Genomic DNA, 17,770 nt, shown 5'->3' with positions numbered 1-17,770 from the left:
AAATTCCAATAAGATCTTAGGAGCTTACATATCCAGAAACTAAGTTCTGAAATCATTTTAATCTATGTATCTGCCACTTGTAATTAGGATTTTACATTTAAAGGAGGGTGGCAGATATAAAACAGATAGCATGCCTACCCTGAATGATGCCTTTTTTTTAACTTTTTATTTTATATTGGAGTAGAGTTGATTAACAATGTTGTGTTAGTTTCAGGAGTACAGCAAAGGGATTCAGTTACACATATACATGTATCTATTCTTTTTCAGACTCTTTTCTTATTGAGGTTGTTACATAATATTGAGCAGAGTTCCCTGTGCTATACAGTAGGTCCTTGTTGGTTATCCATTTTAAATATAGCAGTGTGTACATGTCAATCCCAAACAGATGTCCAGGGGATAAGACACACAATTCAAAACAGAAGCAAACACATGACTGCAACAGATACCAAAAGATGAAGCTGTGATTCTTGTGAAGAAATCACTGAGACCCATGCAAGGGGGATATTTGATCCGGGTGCTGAAATAGATGACCTATCCATGCAAATTGTAGACAGTAAACTAAATATTCTCAAGATAACACAGGGTAAATCATAAGAAAAAAGGAGAGCAGAAATAAAGATGACACCAATAAGACACAAGATCATTTGGGTCCACTGATATGTTGGAGGAAAATCTTTGGGAATCATGCCTACTAAAGATATTAAAAAGAAGTCATCTAGGATAATAAATCAAAAATTTAATGCAAATATATCATTGCTGGCATTTGTTATATAATACATTCAAAATGTAGCCTGTTAAGATAAATTATTCTTCTTTAATGGGGAAAAAGACAAATAAGAGGTGAGGTTTCTCCCAATGTTTTCATGGTTAGACAAAGCTTTCCGAAGGCTATTGGAATGGGGTGGGGGAACTATGCTGTTGAAGAGAATAAAGATGAACAGAACTAGGATTATTTTAAAAATAAAAGAAATATGAGGCAGATCAGTCCTGGGTGCACATGGATGTGTCTCTAAAGCAGAGAAGTGAAATGAGAAAACAACAGGAAATAGAGATTGAGTATGTGTCAGGAAGAATGAGGTTGCTGTTGTGTCTTCTCTCATTTGAGTGGAGAAATCAGAGACTTCAGATCAACTTAAGGCCACATGATCAGGATTACAGGAAAAAAAATCACAGCATGAACACCAGCATATCCCATGTCCCTGCCTCTACCAAGACGACAAGCCCCTGGGAGAGCAGCCTGCAGATCGCAGCGCCCTAACCCACCGGCTCTGGGAGATCCTGCCTGAAGTCTCATGTTCACCAGCCTTAATTTTCTAGGAATAACCATCGATAATTCAAGTATTTATTAGGCACCCATGTGTTACAGGAACAGGACTAGACTTTATGGGATACAAAACGTCTGCTCTCAAGGAGCTCACAGTGTATTACAGGAAAGAGTGTTAGAGTATCAGCCATGAACTATAAGAGAAAGCTGAGCTTTCTGTGGCCCTGCCTTGAGAAGATTTGATTCAACTTGTTCTTCAGGAAGGGCAGGCAGAGACCTGTTGCTTATCCTCAAGGTAATAGTTCAAGTAAAACACTGAAAACGGTCATGCTATTAGGGCTTCATAGGGCTTTCGTTACCATCTCCTCTGTGTTCTATGTTCACATGGGATTTTGCTCCTATGGTTGATGTGGTGGGATATATACCCATGCACGTGTGTGTGTGTGTGTGTGTGTGTGTGTGTGTAGTTAACACTACTGACTGGGACTTCCTAACAGCAGGAATTGCATCTTGTTCACTTTTTAATTCCCATAATATGACCCAAGGCCTAGCACATGGTTGGCTGTCAATCAGTGGTTGTGAAAATGTACTGAAACACCACCATGCAGAAGGAAAAAACCTGGATTGGAACTCAGAATACGTGGTTTCTAATTCCCATCTCACCCACTCTTGGACAAATAAGTGAACCTCTCTAGGTTTCAGTTTACTCATGCATTAAATAAAGATGCCATATAAAATGATCTTTTTAAGCTCTAAATTCAAGAATCTACTCAAAATCCAACTTCTCCCAGAAGCTTCTCCTTAGCTTGTCACTACCCACCTAACTGTACTCCGTTCTCTTCTGTACTCCAAGAGACCCTACTCAATACTCTTGTCATACCGGATTATCCTGTGTACGTGGGTTGTGTGTGTGCATGAATGTGTGTGTTTGATGTGCATATGTCTTCCATCAATAAACTAGTCTCTGAGATTAACTGTGTCTAATATGACATCTCACCAAAACCCGGTGGATAGTATCCCATAAATGACTGTGACATGAACAAAAGGAAAAAAAATCAACTGAAAGTATTTTTTAATTGTTAAGAAAAGTCAATTGAAGTAAATCTATAAATGAAACCCCACAAATCCAGTGCATAAGGAAATACCAAAGAAGTATGGCCTTTAGACCATGAATAAGGATATATATAAGACAAAGTAAACCTTACTTGATACAGTAGTTAAGAAATTTATAAAGTTTTGCTCCATAAAATCATATGTAACATTTTTAAAAGTGGGACACACATAAAAAAAATTTAAAAATAAAAAGTAAAAAAAAATTTTAAAGTGGGACACAATAAAACTTGTACAATGGCATTCATAGCAGCTTCATTCAGTCAAACACTGGAAATAGCACAAGGGTCCTTCAAAAGGAGAACAGATGAACAAACGTGGCAAATCCATACAACAGAATACTCCTCCACAGGGAGCAATCTGCTATAGATAAACACAACAAGGTGGACGAATCTCAGAAAGATTTTTCTGAGTGGAAGAAAACTTACACAAAAACTTAACTCTCTGGCATTACGATTATGTGAAGTTCTGAAACAGGCAAAACTAATCTATAGTTTTAAAAGATCATCACAATAGCTTCCCCTGGAGGATGGGGACTGAGTATACACATAAGGACATGAGTTCACTTTCAGACATCAGACTACTGTTCTATATCTTCACAGGATTTAGGGTTACACAGGTATATTCATTTCTCAAATTTCATCACATCGTGTATTTGTGAAATATACATTTCACTCTGTGTAAACATTTTGCCTTTAAAAAAAACTTAAAATATTGAATTCTCTCATCAATTATATGTAAACTGAAGTGTTTAGGCATCAAATGTATTGAAGTCTGAAACTCACTTTGAAACACATCAAAAAAAAAGAAGATAGATCAATAAATGGATAGAGGGATGGAGAGATATGGAATAAAGAGTAAGATTTACGTGGTGGATATATGGTTGTACCACTGCACAATCCCTTCAACTTTTCTGGAATACTTCAAATTTTCATCTTAAAAAATGAAAACAAAATCATTACATTGACTAAAATTGCTATTCAAAATAAAATGTGGCACACTGGGGGCTTCCCTGGTGGCGCAGTGGTTGAGAGTCCGCCTGCCGATGCAGGGGACACAGGTTCGTGCCCCGGTCCGGAAGATCCCACATGCCATGGAGTGGCTGGGCCCGTGAGCCATGGCCGCTGAGCCTGCGCGTCTGGAGCCTGTGCTCCGCAACGGGAGAGGCCACAGCAGTGAGAGGCCCGCGTACCACAAAAAAAAAAAAAAAAAAAAAAAAAATGTGGCACACTGCACCTTCTCAGGGAAAAAAGCTCTACCCTCCCTGTTTCCTGTGACTGTTTTCAAGAATCTTTTCAAGCTTTCACTTCTCTGGCTATAATATAAAAACAGAAGAGGTACTGTAAGAGGAGGAAACACTTAATGTTTTAGGTAGTGCTCATAATGCCCACTTATTCTTTTAGATTCAGCTCAGAGATGACTTTCCCTTAAATGCATTCCCTGGCACCTAAAGCCTCCCTTCATTGTAAGATACCACCCTTACAAATAGGGAATCAAACACATATATATGGAATCTAAGGAAAAAAAAAGGTCATGAAGAACCTAGGGGCAAGACGGGAATAAAGACACAGACCTACTAGAGAATGGACCTGAGGATATGGGGAGGAAGAAGGGTAAGCTGCGACAAAGTGAGAGAGTGCCATGGACATATATACACTACCAAACGTAAAACAGATAGCTAGTGGGAAGCAGCCGCATAGCACAGGGAGAGAGGGGTGGGATAGGGAGGGTGGGAGGGAGGGAGGGAGACGCAAGAGGGAAGAGATATGGGAACATATGTATATGTATAACTGATTCACTTTGTTATAAAGCAGAAACTAACACACCATTGTAAAGCAATTATACTCCAATAACGATGTTAAAAAAAAAAAAAAACAAATAGGGAATCACAAGATCACACCAGGTGAGAAGTCTAAGTCAACTTGTGATGGAAGATAGTTTTTCATGGGCCTCCTGTGTTTCTGCAAGTCTTATGAAAAGACACTGATAGTCCTTTATTCTAGGTGATTTTCCAAAGATGTTTCTATAACAGCCTTGGATGATATAGATAAAGTCTCCTTCCAGAATAAAGGAAACGTTTGCTTACAACCCAGAAAGCTACAGATATTGTCTTTCCCTGTGGAGCAAATGGCAGACATACGTCGGGCCCATTATAAAAGACTCATGTTCTCCAAGCCAGTTCCTCTACAATAACGTAACCCACTCTGTATACAGGCGTCATCTAGTCCACTTCATTGTGTGGGAAGTGAGGCTTGAGGAACCAATACAAATGCTGTGATTTGGGCCAATGCTAATGCTGTGAGTAATAAGCTGTGTTTTGTCTCTGACCCAGAAGACTCATTCCATCTTCCAAAGCGTCTATGAAACTATGGCGGGCTAATCTGCTGGCCAGTAAGTAGAGTGCGATTTCATTACCTTCACAGTTCTTCACTGTTTTGCCGATGAGAGGAGGAAGTTAATGAAGACATTTCTAGAAGAGAGCTTCACACTCTGGTTAACAAGATTTAAGGAAAGTCCCCGAGAATTGGGAACAGACATGCTGACCACACTGTATGGCAAACAAGGCAATAAAACAGTCCTCCGTTTTCTTGCCTGGAAATGAAGAGGAACTGGGGAGCTGGTTGTGGACTGAGTACTGGGAAGTGGGTTCAAAGAGTTCACGGTTCAACTGACTGGATGGTGTTAATTCTCCTCTGGCAGGAGGACAGCCTCCCAGTCAGGCTCAGGTGTGCCTCACAGGAGCAACTAGCACTAAAAATCATCCCAACGGGAAAAGAAGGTTTCACCCGCTTTCAAACAACGGTTCCAGAAACATGCACCTACGATAAGCGTTAGAGAGAAAATGGAAACCACTTACGGGGAGAAAGCAGGTGAAGTGCTAGAATGTTGGCTGGTTCACTGTGGAGATGATGTGGCAGGACTCAGTGATCGTTAAGAATGGAAACAGGGCTTCCCTGGTGGCGCAGGGGTTGAGAGTCCGCCTGCCGATGCAGGGGACGCGGGTTCGTGCCCTGGTCCGGGAAGATCCCACATGCCGCGGAGCGGCTGGGCCCGTGAGCCATGGCCGCTGAGCCTGCGCAACCGGAGCCTGTGCTCCGCAATGGGAGAGGCTCCAACAGTGAGAGGCCCGTGTACCGCAAAAAAAAAAAAAAAAAAAAAGAATGGAAACAGTGGGGCCATCCTAGGGCTCAATGCTGCTGGCACTCTATCCTGCCAACTTCAGATCCACCCAAAGATGCAGTAAAAGGTCTCAGAGGTTTTGCAGCAGGTCCTCACCACAGTTACAGAGCCATGGCTTCCTCTGGGGGCTCTTTCTGAGATGAATTCCCATAGGAAAACTTAGTGAGGCAGTGACTACTGCTGGGGCTCTTGCTGCCCCAGATTGGGTTTATAAGGTGGAAGATGGTCACTAGAGAATGAGAAACTGACCCCAAAACATCTAGATAAGTTAGTATGGTCAGGCTCACCCGGGAAATGTCCCTTATCCTTTATAGTTAAACTATAACTAAGTTATAGTTAACTTAAACATGACAATGGAGCAAGAAACGAGGTGAATTCCCTTTTAAAAAGACTCCAGTACGTGAGTCAAGCCCAAATCAACAAAAGAACGTAAGACCCACAGCCTTCAGCACAGTCAATCTGGCTGTGACTTCTGAGTCAAAAGGTCCCCAAAGGTGGACTAGATGATGGGAGGAATGATGCCCTTACCGTTCAACACAGAACTCTGAATGGACCCAAAACACTGGCAGTCTGGTTGGCTTGTGAGCAGCTGCTGGAAAACAACAGCAAATGCAAAGCCCTGCTGCTGTCACAGAGACCCCCCCTTCCCTCTTCATCTTTAACCCTCCCTTCCCCAACTATGCTGACTTTGCTGCCTTAAGGAGAAAGATGATTAGGGGAAGGACCAAGTTTTCCTGTCACCAAGAGTGATTGCAGACCATACACACCCATCTGAGACTGCAAGGGAGCCCAGGGAAGGGGAGGGACTCAAACATCTCTGACTCTGCTTGCTGCAGGCACCGAAGTCACCATCCTACCTGAACGTGTGAGAGGAAAAGGGCCTGAAAATTCAACTAATGGGGTTCAAGCTAGGTTCGCAGTGGGGGAGGGAAAATAACGTGACCTTGTGTGAAGGGTTCTGCGTCCCCATTCAAGATGCTGTTGCTGCCTTACATCTGACTCTACAGTAGGAATTGCTGGTATGTGCTTGTTCTTCCTCATCTCATAGGCAGCAGAGGACGATCCCCTGGCCAAGAGCAGCCACGTGAAGAGAAGGGCTGCTCGGATACTTACCCCAAGCGTTGCCAACTCGTCTGCCGTGTGCAACAAACGTGTGAGGCAGAAGGGCACACAAGCTCCTCTACCTTCTGATGCCTAAAGAAGGTATAGATGCCTATACATGATGTCCTGTTGGACAAGTCAGAGGCCTCAGTCTCAACAGGCTTGCCTGTGTTATCAGACCTGCCAGCAGAGACGGCTGATAAACCCTCACGAAATTCAGGGAGCTGCCGACTAAGTAAAGAGTCTTGAGACTAGGTGGGCAGATGCGCAATGCTTTACCTTCCAGTCGAGAAAAAACAGCCCAGCACCTTACTGCACTCTGCTGTTGGACACAGCATGGTATCACTTGAGTAGTCCACTTGCGCTATCATATCAGCTAATCCACAAAATAGTATCTTTTGAGTTAGGCCCAAGCCAACAGGCTATATTATCAACTGCCCAACAAGGTGAGTAATGCTCTCTACCTTGTGGCCTCACAGCCCTAATGACCACTTTATGATACAGTTCTTTGAGATTAATGATTTTGTCAATTGGAGACTGTGGCAGTGGGAAGCAGCCTTCCCCCGGAGGCATCCTTTGGGGTTTTAGACTCATCGCCTTGATGTGCCCACCATGTACATATAGCCCTTTTGAAAAAGCAGCTGTTAGCTTGTCACTGAGCTCTTGTCAAAACTGAATGCCATAACCACACACACTTTGGGACTCTACAGCCTGACAGTCCCACTCTTGGTAGGTCAACAAGGTGGGAAGCGTCCAGTAAGTCTCACTGGTCAAATATGAATGGTATAGTCAAGAATACAACTGGTCTGACCCAGCAACATCTCGGCCTCACATGCAAATACGGCAGCAGACTCTTTGAGAGAAAGGTTGTCCCCTACTCCTCTGCCCCAAAGGAAGCCACTGGCTCTGTGGGGTCCTGGGTTCACCGAAGTTCTACGTCATGCCTGGGCCTGGTTCACGGATGTTTTTGTTGAGCTGAAACCCAATGGTGTCCGCCACCTGCTGCAGCTGTCCCATCTCAGCACAAGTATGCGTAACTGAAAACCAACAAGATTGCTTGGCTCAGTGGCCAGAACCCAAAGCCCCTCTCACAGCTGTGGCCAATACTTCTTCTGATAAACCTTGTCATATTTCTACTTACTCTTGAGCTATTGCCAAGATTTAATAGCCATTGTCAACGAACTATTTGGTCTGCCATTTGGAAAACCACTTACTCTTCACCTCTCTCTGGGGCAACAAATCTGGAAACAACTCTTAGCTGTTGATCAAATCATCTGGGTCACTTAGGTAGATGCCCATCCTCTGAAAAGACCAAACAGAGTTAAGCACCTTATAGAGACTGCACCAGACAGATCGCCACAAACCCTACACAGCATGTGAATCCTGTCCAGCATGGCAATAAATCTGCCTTCACAGACTGAGCTCAGAGTGAAGGACTCTATTTTCCTGACGCAGAGGTTACCACAGCATGCAAGACTTGGGAGTCATACCAAGAGCTGACCAATATTTCCCTGACAATTGATTAAATCAGACCTTTGATCACCGCTTGGGGCTATCGGTGGTGCCTCATCACTGCTGACACCCATTCGGGTCACGGTGTTGCTGTTCCAGAGTGACTGGCCAACTCCAGTGACACCACTGTGGTCCTTGAAAAACATCTGTTTAATGTTTATGGTTTTATGGACCATTTGCAGCCTAACAGTGGTGTCCCTTTTTTTTTTTTTTTTTTTTAAATCACAAAAGCTACCAGAAAAATGGACTGGGAGTAGAGGTATTCAGTGGACCTTCCACACTTCCTACCATTGAAAGGGATCATTGATCATCGGAATAGCCTTCTCAAAAACCGACTCAAAAAGATTTCTGCCTCTATCTCCCTCACCTCCTCCTGGTCCACACATCTTAGTAAGGCAGTTCAGTTACTAAATATGGCTATTTCCAGAAAAGGATTAAGAGATTATCTCCTCTTGGCTGCTTCAGGGATAATTTTTAGTAAAAATATATAATAAGTAAGAATATATCAATACAACCTACATAAGATTATATACCCATATGAAAACCCAGGATTCTGCCCCGACCACTACTGGCATGACGGGTCCTTATTTAACCCAACAGCAACCCCCAGGACGTCTGGTGGTAGCCCTGCCAGAGGGAGCCTAGAAGATTCAAATATAATTCTGGTTTAGCCACCTGTATTGTTTTGTTGGACTGTCGTGATCCTAGATCAAAAGCATAATAACTACTTGGTTGACTACACAGCTCATTAAGACGCGTACCGTCCCACATGGGCAAAGGTAGAAAGCACACTAGGTCGCCACACGCATTTTTAAAAGCCCTTGACCTTCTTGCACCTGAATGTTTGGCAGCACAGAACTCCAGTAGGGTATGAGTAGAAATAAGGTGGGGCTTTAGCTACGGAAATGGGACAAACTGATCTGTACCAGTGGAAGATCAACAGTGCAGTCTGATAATAAGGCACCTAGGAAGGAGGTACCTTAGGCCCTGAGAGGTGCAAAGGATGAAGGGATGCTAATGATTATTTGTTTTTCAAAGCCACCCTGTCACCTTCCTCTGAAGGAAAACACCTTAGTGTTCCTCTCTCAAACTGCTGCAAGTGCCTTAAATTTAACTGACGACTGGGTCTACCAAATCCACCAGATGCTCAAACCACAATCTGGTTGCCATTCCCCTTAGGCTTACTGAAAATTCTATCAGAAACAGCAGGGATGATGCCAGCTTCTGCCCCCAAATAACAACGATCAACATGCCCATTCCCATTGCCATCACTCAATCATTCCATGGAGTGGACAGATACCACCCAGTCTGCGGCATGGACAAACAGGAAAAGCTGGACAAACTGCCCTCAAGCAGTCTCTCCAAAGACAAAGAAGAGACACAATTGTTTGACATGAATCGGGAACGCTAAGGTTTACAAGCCAGCAAGGAGGTCGCAGGCACCATCAACCAGTGCTGCCTAACTAAACAGGTCCCACTTGGTGTCCCTAACAACTGTAAATAATACTTTCCTTCCAGAGGCCCCATGTGTACCTCTAGGACTGTACTTTTTGTATAGAACCAGATGTTAACTTCTCTCCTAAAAACAGCACGGCTTGTACTTGTATTCTAGGAGTGGTCATAAGTGGTCATAATTCAACTGTTTATGAAAACATCCTCGATAGATCACTTAGCCCTTAGACACCTGCAAGGCTCTTTTCAGTATCAGGCTACCCTTGGTTCCTCAGAAGGGGTTCCTGGAGGGATAACTGACTTGTTATTCACACTCACCCCATGGGTAGTTATTCAAGTAGCAAAGATGGAACGTAAAAAAGAATGAAATAATGCCACTTGTAGCAACATGGATGGAAATAAAGATTACATTACTAAATGAAGTCAGTCATAAAGAAAAAGACAAATGCCATATGATATCACTTATGTGGAATTCAAAATATGACACAAATGAACTTACCTACGAAACAGAAACAGACTCACAGACATAGAGAACAGACTTGTGGTTACCAAGGGGGAGGGGGAGGGGGAGTGGGGGAGGGACAGATTGGGAATTTGAGATTAGGAGATGCAAACTGTTACACTGATATATAGGATGAATGAACAACAAGGTCCTACTGTATAGCACAGGGAACTATATTCAATATTCTGTGATAAACCACAACGGAAAAGAATATAAAAAAGAATACATATATGTATAACGGAATCACTTTGCTGCACACAGAAATTAACACAACATTGTAAATCAACTGTACTTCAATACATTTTTTTTAAAAGAAAGAAAAGGCAGTACAAAATTTGTTTCTGACTCTAACTGAAGTAATCCATGACACCACTTCAGCCTTTGAAGGCATTCAGGTCACCATCAACCCACTGTCCATACATTGTTATGGACAATATAACTGCCTTATTCTTCCTCCCTGAGGGCCAAGACACGATCTGTACAGTCACTAAAGTTCTTTGTGCCTGGACTGTCTTGTTGGATTGCCATCTTCCTAGACCAAAAGGACAATGACCTCCTGGTGGAGGACACTGCTCACCAAGTTCCCCTACCATGGCCCAGGTAGACAAAAGTGGGAGATGTATAGGGTCTTTGTAAATTTTTGAAAATATCCTTAACCGTCTTCCATCTGAATCTTATGGAGGAAAGATCTCAGTGCCAGTGGAAAGGTCTCAGGCTGGGTGGAAAGGTTAATACAGGGACCTAAAAAGAAAGCCACCTCTTTCTAAGGTGGACCCTGATGACTTACGGCATTTGTTTGGTTAGTTGAGTCTGGAACCCTGGTATGATCCAGGTTAATAATACAGGTTGGCCTTGTCTTGGTGTTCGGTGTCTTGTTGGGAGTAGCTCTATTTTTTAAGTGCTATAGGAAGCAAACTGACCAGATTTGATTCCAGCCTCAGCCAGTCAGGTTAATCAGAGTGAACAGTGGAATGGTGTACTAACGGGAAAGTTGCCGGAAGCCAAGATAGTGTAGGAAGGAGGTTTGGATCTGTTGGGAGACAACTCCCCAATGGTTCTCTTGCATTTCTGCCCGTCTTATGAGTGAGACACTGACTTCCCTTTTTTCCAGACTATCTTTTCAAAGGACCTAACCCTAACTCTAACCCTAACCCTAACCCTTGCATTTCAACCCTTGTATAGACAGCAGCCTTTGAAAATAAAGATATTGTGTCCTTCCATAGCAAAGGGCGGGCTTGCTTACAGTCTTAGAAATAGTATTTCCCTCTTGAGCAATGAACACGCATGCTATCTGTCCAGTACGATAACAACACTATCTCCCTTTGGAAGAAAGGACAGAGATGCTTGCTGTCCTTTCTAAAAGATTCAGGTTCCCAAAGCTTAAGGTTCCTTTCCTGTAAGGCACTGTGTGTACAAGCGTCATCTGCAGGACGTGGGGCTCTGCAACTCGTATAAATGCTGATGTTTTGGCTAGTGCTTCTGCTGTGAGTGTTCAACTGTCCTTTGTCTGTGATCAGAAGTCCCATGTCTTCTAAAGTATCCATGAAACCATGGAAGGCTCAGGCGTTAGCTTGCAAGGAGGGTAAAATCTCAGCTCTTGACAATCTCTGTACATTCACTGTCCCACAGCAATAGTATCCTCCCTGAACTACCATATTAAGAAAAATCAAAGAACCATTAGTATAAGGGGAATAGGGCTTATTTGTTTTATTTTTAAATGATCCCCTATGATACAGTTATGTGCCTAAATTAGGAAACGATTACTAAGACACTCTCAATAAATGCAATCTTTCACCACATGTCCTTCCTGCTGAAAATCCTTTGAAATGGGTTTTCTTTCTGGTTTCATTCTGTCTTTATTCCTGGCACAGGTAAACTGGTAATGTTTCATCTTTTAAGTCAATGGTGAAGAATGTCAATAAAATGTGTTTACAAATAATACTTAGGGCTTCATGCTATCTGTTTGGATACAGTAATCATTTCAAAGCCGACAGATGGGATGGCATCTGATAAGTAATATCTCAACATTTTATATAACTTTTATCTCCTGTGTATGAAAAAATCTTGTTGTAAAATAAAAAATATAAAATGAGATCTTTTATTTATCTAACATTTTTGTTTTTTAATACTATAACACATAATCTTTGTGCAAATTCAAATATTATAAAACTGCATTACTTCAAAGACTAAAGACACCCATTTATTCAAAATTCTCCCAAAGCAGCTATCATTAGTAGTTTCCTACTCAAATACTAATATAAATGTATATTTAATAGAAATGCAATAGTCTATGTGTTGTTTTCGCTTCATTTACCCTGGACCCACTGACATATCAGTACACACAGACATCTCAATCTTTAACACCTGCAGAGGTGCACAGCATCCCACTACTTTGATATACAGAAACTTCTTATCTAAGTCCTTACTGATGGTGTTTAACGTTGTTTCTACCTGGTTAGCCAACAAAAACAATGCTGCAGTGATTATTCTTGTATTTACAGCCTTCTGTACTTCCAAGAGTATTTCTACTGGATAAATACCCACCCTGAATGACAGGGTTTGCACGACTGCTACTGTTAGGTTAATATGGCCCCTTTATTTATAAATACACAGAAATACCAGGTTAAAATTCTTCTCTCACCTTTGTTGCCAAGGATTTGAGTTTTCCCAGTAGCGACTGTTTATTGGAATATACAACTTCCTCTTCATTATCTTCTCCTTCCATGATAGCACAGCTGTCTGCAGCTGGGAGTTCACACTCTTTTGAGTTTGTCGTCATTACTAATTTGGAATATTTGTACTCCAGTCTAAGTAGTGGCAAATAAATAAATAGATAAAGTGGCTGTTTAATATAAATTAATACTTATTTGGGGTGGTCATACACCAGCTAATTAAATCGTCGTGGAGTACAGCTGCTCCACCAACATAGTCCCTTCACCCACAGCCATAACACTATGTGTTCTCATTAATCTACCGTCTACACACCAATCGTTTCCAGAATTTCAGAGAAACAGTGCAATACAGTTAACGCTATCATACTTATTTTACAGTGATTCAAGTGTCCAATTATGAAAAACTTTTGAAAAACAAAGAGAAAATTAGAGGTCTGAATGCATTTTTTTCATTTATAAATATTTGGGAACTAATTTACTATGCAGTTTTCCAAAGTTTAGTTCGTAGGATGAGAATATTATACAGGCAAGTGATTTGGTCTTTATTATTTCTCCCTATCACTCATTCCTTTCTACTCCCCACCCCAGATATTACAACTGTGCCTAGATAATACAGTAGAGAACTTTCACAGCCCAACTGACATGTAAATCATTTTAAAAGAGCCAAATCACATAATGTATCAATATACAATTGGAAGTTACACTCAATGCTCAACTTCAGATTCTGAAAGTCCTGGAGTATACACTTAGTCTGTTTCTTTGCAAACATCTGCCCACAAGAAATTGAAAGAGAAAAGATGAGGCAAGAAGGCAGCATGATGTCATGAAAAGAAAAACAGACACACAGAGAAAATCTGCCTTCCTTTCTGAGCTCTGCTCCCATCTACCTGAGTAGCCAGGATCCTCTGTTCCTTGTTTTAGAAAAACAATGGATCTAATTCAATCACCTCTAATGTTCTCTGATCTCTCTGTTATCAGAACAAGTCATTTCCATTTGCTTTCTTAAAGGTCTTTCCTATGACTCCTTCACTACGAGAAATGTCTTGTGTCTCTGAGAGAAACTGTTGGATATAATGATTAGCTCTAAAAGATTCGCAACAAAAGAGATTTCTCAGTTCTTATACAGAGGTTACTTACTTCTGATTTTTTTTCCAGAAGTAGCAAGTTAGAGCCACCAGCAGAACAGCTGTAAAAGCTCCCACACCTGCTCCCACTTTTAGCCAAAAGTCAACTGTTTCGCAGGTTGACAACTTTTTCTCAGGCAAAGAAATTCCTTTAATGCACCACTTAGGTTCATTCCACACGTATAAGGTTTCCTTTGAAAAAATGACATAAGAAATGAGATTTAGAAGGAGAAGCGTTTTGCTAACCGTTATTCACAGTAGGCAGAGAGGATTATTCGGCTTTCATCTGACCGAAGCTCCACAAAGAGGGGAAAGGGACATAGAAGAGAGAGAATAAGGAAACGATGAATGAAAATGTAACAAGACCATGAATTGTCAGATCAGAAGGCTTGCTTCAAGCTGAGGAGGTTGAATAAAAAGGACTCCATCTGGATATATCATTGGAGCTATTTTCTTCAAATTTCTGATGAGTCCTGACTTCTTAAATCATGTTTTTAAATGAAAGCTTAGATTGTTTCATATAACTGACTGGAACGGGTTTCACCCACCCATCACGTAGGTCCATTTCCCCAAAAAGCCTCTCCGCTGAGTGAAAGAGCAGAGCCCGGACCCAGGACATGTAAGTGCAGCATGACCGGCAGGCTTTGGTGTGGGGCAGGCACACAGACTGCACGCCCCGCTTCCCCTGGCCAAAATAAGGAGGGTGTTATTCTGGGTCATCACTACCCACGTGAGGGACTCACTCTCGTCCTCCCAAAGCACATGACCCAATTTTGTTAGGGCAATGTTTTCAAACTGCTCCCTGCAATCAACTAGTAAATAGTAAAATCAATATACTGGGTCTCAACCAGCAATTTTTTTTAAAATAAACAAATAAGACAGATTAGAAACAAAACTCAGAGTATAGTGCATGGTTCCTTATGTATTTCAACATACACAATGACAGGTAGCAATTTGCATGATGATTATATCCAGTGACATTAAATGACACAAGGCATTACATTTTTTGCTCATCGTGCCTCCCGAAATTTTCTGGTGAATGACAGTCATTTATCAACACCCTAACAGAAGCCTAACACCATAACGTTTAATGTCACACACATGCACACACTTTTACAGTTGGTCCTGAAGTGAACGATGTGCAGAAGATTCCCATCTACTCTGAGGAAAAATTTCAACCAAGTTTTGGATAAGAACTTTTTAGAAAGGACATTAGTAATTGAAAAAAATTTTCGTGTAACATTTTCATGAAACTTAGTGTGAATAAATTATTTTTAAAATGGCTCGCATGATTTTTATAAGAAAGATGAGGAATGAGGAGGCAGGAGCAAGTTGAACTGCTGCCTCTTCATCTGAAGGACATTCCAACAAGAAAAACAGACTATGAAAGGATTTATATGGTTGTATCATATATGCCACACCCAATGCAAATGGCAAGCTGTAATGTCCAAGGACAGTCTTCTAAACAAACCATTAAAACTTCATAATTAAAAAGATACATACTTATAAACCCAGAATTGTTAACTTTTCCATAAGCTCCTCAAATTGTTAAAGAAAAAATAAATCAAGCTGTTGGCAGAATTTCTTAGTCATTCTATAACTTAGCCATTCTCTGAATCTCTTAGTCGTTCTATTAATTAGGAAGATTTATCCCTTCATTAGGCCATGTCTTTGGGAAACAAGAAAATGGCTGACACCGCGGGTGAAAAATTTCTTCTTCCAGCATGTAGGGATATTTTGCGAACAGGGTGAGATCAATTTGTTGATAAATTTTAAAACTTACCTCTCAGTGATAACACAGTATCTCTTCAAATCGCTACTACTGTATAACATTTAGAAGTAATGCTTAGTACATACTTAGAACCTGGTATAGATTTTTGAGATCCATTTTGATAAGAGCTTTTATCACAAGTCATGTAGCTCTTTTAGTTTATACCAGCTGTATGTGGAGGACTTGTAGTGTGTAAATTTAACTTCACGTGCTTCTGGATTATATGTCTTTACAGAATTGGAAAAGCAGACTCTCAGTCAATATAAAGTGCAAAACTGTAAAGAATGAAGCAGGCAATAGGATGGAAATGCAGAATTATTAAAGCAATCAAAAGATACTCTTCGCAATATTTTGCAATCATTGTTTTTTCCTATCTTGAGGCTTTGGCATCCAAAGAAATCCATGCTTGTTCACCGACATAATGGAAACTGCAGTGAAAGTGGTCATTCGTATTGAAAGCTCACCAAAGAGCAGACTTTTCGAAATATATTATTCAGAGATTGGAGGTGAACATACCCACTTACTGCATCAAACCCATTTGTTCGTTCTTGCAATGGAATACACTAAGGAAGGACATTTCATATTGTACGAGTTGAAGCTCGCTCTCATCTGGCAAATATTTTCAAAATTGACATCTAAGTATTAACAGAAGGGCATATTTAACTGATTTTGGTATTTCTCAAAGTAGATTTGGAACTATGGGTGGGGTATGGGGGGAATTACATACCTCGACATGTCAAACACAACGAAGTGTTTCAAAAGGTATTATTCTTAAGGCAAAAACAGACATTTAAAAAGCATCACCTCGCAACTAACTGTTCCTAACATTCTTATAAGATGTTGAACTGAGGTTTTTCAATGAAGACAGCTTGAATGAGATAAAACTAGAGAAATTGTTGCCACCCCACTGTCTTAAACTTCTAATCACTACCTTCCAGAAGAGAAGTATTAACGAACGTTTGGATAGAAGGTCATTTAGCTTTTCAAAACTCCTGAGTTAAACTTGGTGGCCAAAGAAGGGAATGCACCTTTTATTTTTGATTTACTCTTAAAAAAAAGGATTATAAGATAGTAAGTTTAGCATAATTTTAGAGAAAAGATAAATTTCCACCGTAAAGCATAAAAAAAGGTATCAGTATTATTAGGAGGATTAAAAGGAAACCATTTTTTTTGTGAGGCTGGAATTTTTATCCTTAACCCCCTTAAAACTGTTGAAAAGAACCGGGCTCAACCGTGCCCTCAATGTGTGAGCAGTGTTGTATCTGTGGGCTCTGAGCCAGAATGAGCTATCTACAGGTAAGCACACTTAACTGAATTAAACATTTCCTAATTTTCTGATTAGTTTGTCTATGTGGAGACTTCTCTGTTTTGTATTAAAGTATTAATAAAAACATTTTATATTGTTATCCCTATATTTTATCATAAAATATGAAAATAAGTATTGCTCCATAAAACAATTTTATTTTTAGGCATATCTCTATGTGTCTGAGTTTGTGTTTGTGTACTAGGCTTCATGTACAATGTCTTTCTTACTACAGGTTCACTGTCATTCAAGTATGAAAAATACCAATGTAGAGAACAGTTCTCAATGTTTTTTTTTTATTCTTAAAGGTAGACTGCTTCCAAATACGCTGAATGTATGGCTTTGGGTGAGGACATTCAGATTTTTTCTCCCTCTTCAACCCTCCAACCTGCCAACTATTAGCTCCTTAAGACTTTCCTGGAAAGAACAGCTCCCCTGTTCGATTCCCTTACCCAGTGAGCACCCTCGCATCATTCCATGCTGACCCGAAAGTCAGTCCTATCCCATCTACCTTCTAGATCTCAGAAATCCCACTGGAATCTCTGATCCTCTGATGCCCATTCTCCAGTAGGGTCCCCACCACTGGTACTGATTTATCCTCTCATCTGTGCTTCTTCAATGTCATTTCAATGGAATTTGGAGAGAGTGAAGTGGTAAGTCATCTTCAAAGAGGTAAAGCTTGGGTTTTTATATGGTACTAGTCAAAGCTGGTGCAGGGAAGTGGGTACTCTCAAACACTATTAGTAGAAAAGCAAATTGATGCAACCAAAGCAATTTAG

At 40.9% G+C, this 17,770-nt stretch overlaps 1 protein-coding gene across 6 annotated transcripts in view; it reads right to left on the bottom strand.

Moving 5' to 3' along the window:
* The window catches only part of ELAPOR2 (endosome-lysosome associated apoptosis and autophagy regulator family member 2), a 291,435-nt gene that overhangs the window by 3,218 nt on the left and 270,447 nt on the right, over positions 1-17,770 (bottom strand). For all 6 annotated transcript variants that reach the window (XM_049714889.1, XM_049714888.1, XM_004263420.3 and 3 more), the window contains 2 exons: positions 13,931-14,109; positions 12,763-12,928 (listed from right to left, as the gene is read on the bottom strand). In XM_049714889.1, the coding sequence (XP_049570846.1) occupies positions 12,763-12,928; positions 13,931-14,109 (345 nt within the window). The remainder of the gene's footprint in view (positions 1-12,762; positions 12,929-13,930; positions 14,110-17,770) is intronic.

The sequence above is a fragment of the Orcinus orca genome, chromosome 9 (genome assembly GCF_937001465.1).
Source record: "Orcinus orca chromosome 9, mOrcOrc1.1, whole genome shotgun sequence".
Classification (NCBI taxonomy): Eukaryota; Metazoa; Chordata; class Mammalia; order Artiodactyla; family Delphinidae; genus Orcinus; species Orcinus orca.
This window is presented reverse-complemented; position numbering and strand designations above follow the sequence as displayed.